Raw genomic sequence first — 3,627 nt, forward strand, 5'->3', positions numbered from 1 at the left:
AACTGAAGATCCTTATTAACCTATAAAAAAGATACTTTAGTTATGAAAGCTTCATAGATAAAACCTGGCATCCATTATTACAACACGAATCTAGAACAAAGTCGACCTTCATTTTTTGGGTTTGTCATTCCAACCTTCTTATTTCGAAACAAAATCTTGAAAACTATGTAGTTTGAATGGAAAATAATAAAACGCCTCAAGGTAAATGCAACACCCAAACCTTGTGTTAGAGCTAATGGAAACCAGCAGCCAGAGCCACGAGTTTGGGTGTTGAAGTTCACCCACAGAAGGTGCAAATGACTAAAATAAGACAAATTTATAAAATGACAAAGTTAGAGCAATAGAGCATAGTATAACATATGTAAAAACTAAAAACATCTCTTTTTCACCTTCAAAAACACAACTTATAAGTTATATCAACAATAATCTACTAACCAAAATACATTAAACCTCATAAACCGTATACGTGACAAGTAACTCATATTTTTAATTATCTTCTTTCATTTCAAAAGTCAACTGTTGACTTAAGTAGGAAGAAGTGGTTGTGTTGCATCAGAATCTAAACGATGAATAGCCTGAAAAAAAAAAGCAAGTGTTATAGATTTTATATATAAGTACTCAAAATATTTATTAAAGAAAAATGAAAAAAACAAACATATTCACACCTGCATCTTGAATTCCAATTCCATCGGAATCACATACCTGGTGCATTGAAATGAAAACAGTAGAAATTCCTAGCAAGAAATTTATAGTCAAAGTATGACCAAACAAAGTAGCAGATGCAAAGCCTGTGAAAATTGTTGCAACAGTTGCCGAATACTTTTTAAAAATTGTATTTGCATGACACAAACAAAACATATAAATAAATTATATTTTGGGTTTTTGTGAAAGAAATATAATTTATTTATTTTACTTTACCTGCATATTTGAAGAAAAATGAGGATAAAATTACTTGCCCTGCATTGTTTATAATCAAAAGCATAGTAGCTTTTGAACGTCCATGCAAAATATCAAAGCTTTCAGGGCCTAAAAAATAATAATATAATTGTTTTGCATAATCTTTCACTTCCATTATTTTGTTGTTCAAAGACCAAATTACTCTTTACAATTTTTTTGTAATTACCTTTGATAACAACTGTTCCAAGTATCCCTAGAAAACTGAATATAGCAACATATCCATACAAAAACAAATTTTTTAATTGAACAACAGGATATAAAATTACAACACAAAATATAAAGAAACTTTAACTAATATAATATTGAGATCACCTGAAGGTATATGCTTGTGTCATATTGACTTTTTCAGTGCATATTCATTGAAGACAGAAGCCAAAGATGGAACAGTTACCTTTACAGAAGTTAAATTGATTAATGTTTTTGTAGATATATAAAATTAAGATAAATAATGGTAAAAAATACAACTTACAAAAATGAATATGTAGATATATGCACCCATTTCAAGTGGCACACCCATTCTACTACTTCCCTCAGGTAAAGCTTGCATTTGATTTATGCTAATTCCAATAAGCAACAGAGCAAGAGCCTCCCACTAAAAAAACATTTGTAACATTTGTATCATATGTTTTATGATCCTTTTATGATATATGTAAAGAAATATTTACAGTTTAAATCTTTTAACAAACCTGAATAATGGAAAATTGGCGCTTCATTATTATCTTTAATAAAATTGCAATTAACAAACCTGAATAGTGTTACACTTTTAATGAAGAGTAATTCCATTAGTAAGTTTGATAAGATTATAATCATCACAGGTTGAAGCAACGCCAAGGTCAAAGAAATAGATCCCAGCTATCATAACAGCTGGGATGAAGGCAGCCAAGATATAAACCGGAGGAACCTTTCCCATGTCCTACAAGTCAATTATAAGAAATTAAAGGTTAGGATGCAAGAATTTTTCTCCAAAGTAAACAAAAATTTGCAAAAATATACCTTGATTACAGTCCAATGGTATAAAGATTCAGAATCCCATAAGAGTTGGATACAGAGCCTTCTAGGAACACCAGATGGAACTTTGCTTGGTACACAGATGAGCCCTTTAATAACTTTACCTCAATGTCACGTAGGTTTAAAGCAGACAAAAGTGAAAACGTAGTCTGAACCTATTTTTGAAAAGTGAAAACGTACACTTACAAAACTCAAGAAATATTGTAGATTTGAATATTCATTACTTAGATAAGAAATCGGAAAAGAGAAAGTAAAAACGTAGAGCAGCAGCAGAACCGAAGAACCCTATTATCGTTGCCATAACAATTCTACAATTAAACTCCAATTTCTGAATGAAAACATGAAAGATGAAAAACCCATTCGGTTATAGAATCAAAATCGTCAACGATCATAATTACAGGACTTACAGGCAAGATTCTATCGTCCGAGGAAGAACACATAGTAGTGGGGAAGAAGACTTATCTAGGATCGATTTGATGTATGAAATTGATGGGGTCGATTGAAGGAAGCGATTAGGTTTAGAGAAAAAGGGAGGGAGAAAAGTAAGAAGATCATGGCGATTGTTGCATGATTGAAGTAAAATTACGTTTCAATTATTAGGTTACAATTGAAAGAGAGAGAAAGAGGGTAGATGATGAAGGAAAGAAGAGATAAGCGTGTAAAGGTTTATGAGTAACAAGAAGACGTCAGCAAATAATCTAAGGGTTAGAAACTAAGGATTGAAATGTAACGAAGGGTTCTGATTTCTTAAGATTAGAATTTAAGGTTCTCTTTTAGTAATATTTAAGATTCTCATAATATATTAATAAATCATAATTAATCCTTTCTCTCCATACTTCATCCTATCAAGTTGCTTTGGTGAAGGCAACCCAAAAGGACCATGCACCATCGGGTCAAGTACGTACCAAAATAGTTATGGACTTAGACACTAATCCAACAGTTTTGGCCTAAGCTCATCATTCTTTTAGTGTTCCCGTCATATTTAAACCCCTGTAAACCCATTTTAGGGTTCATTATTAGCCTCTAAGCTCTCTTTCACCTCAGAAAACCCTATCCTCCATCCCTTGTTTGATTCTTGAGCTTTTTGGAGCTTTCTTAGCTTGGAGAAGAACAGATCAAGGAGAATAAGGTGCTCTATTGTTGGATCTTTCAAGGAAGCAACACCATCAACATCTTTCATTGTTTCTGGACCTTCGTAAGTATCAAAGGCTCAAAATTTATGCCTTGAAGTGGTTATATCTAAGATATTTTCCTATGTTCCTCATGTTTGAGCAAGTTTGGAGGGGAGGAAATCATAAAGTTGGCAACTTTATGACTCTCCTGAGTCCCAAGAGTATTATATGTTATGGATCTAGTCTTTGATGGAAGATCTTATCATTTACCTAAGTTTTGGCCTTCAGGGTTCATATTTTGAACTAAAATGGATCTTAGATATGTATTAGACAAGCATGTCTATAAAGTTTCCACCTTTATGATATATCTAATATTAGAAACCCTTCTGGAGTAGTTGGGTTAAGGACTTTTTTGGATTTAGGGCTTAATGATTAAAACATCATGGATCTTGGCTTTATCTAGACCTAAGGTTTGGGATCTTGATATCTTTAGGTGTATTAATGGATAAAGTTGGAAAATTTATCCATTTACACAATAGTATGGGCCAGA

The 3,627-nt window shown here is 32.4% G+C and overlaps 1 protein-coding gene across 1 annotated transcript; it reads right to left on the bottom strand.

Annotated features, from left to right (window-relative positions):
* Positions 1-405: 405 nt before the first annotated feature.
* On the bottom strand, positions 406-3,145 carry LOC122197106 (CMP-sialic acid transporter 2). Its single transcript, XM_052769696.1, is given in 10 exon segments — positions 406-836; positions 919-1,026; positions 1,124-1,195; positions 1,272-1,302; positions 1,304-1,348; positions 1,427-1,549; positions 1,644-1,702; positions 1,771-1,870; positions 2,070-2,120; positions 3,005-3,145. Coding segments are annotated over 10 exon segments (936 nt in total). The 3' UTR covers positions 406-630.
* Between the last annotated feature and the right edge of the window lie 482 nt (positions 3,146-3,627).

The sequence above is a fragment of the Lactuca sativa genome, chromosome 3, assembly GCF_002870075.4.
Source record: "Lactuca sativa cultivar Salinas chromosome 3, Lsat_Salinas_v11, whole genome shotgun sequence".
NCBI lineage: Eukaryota > Viridiplantae > Streptophyta > Magnoliopsida > Asterales > Asteraceae > Lactuca > Lactuca sativa.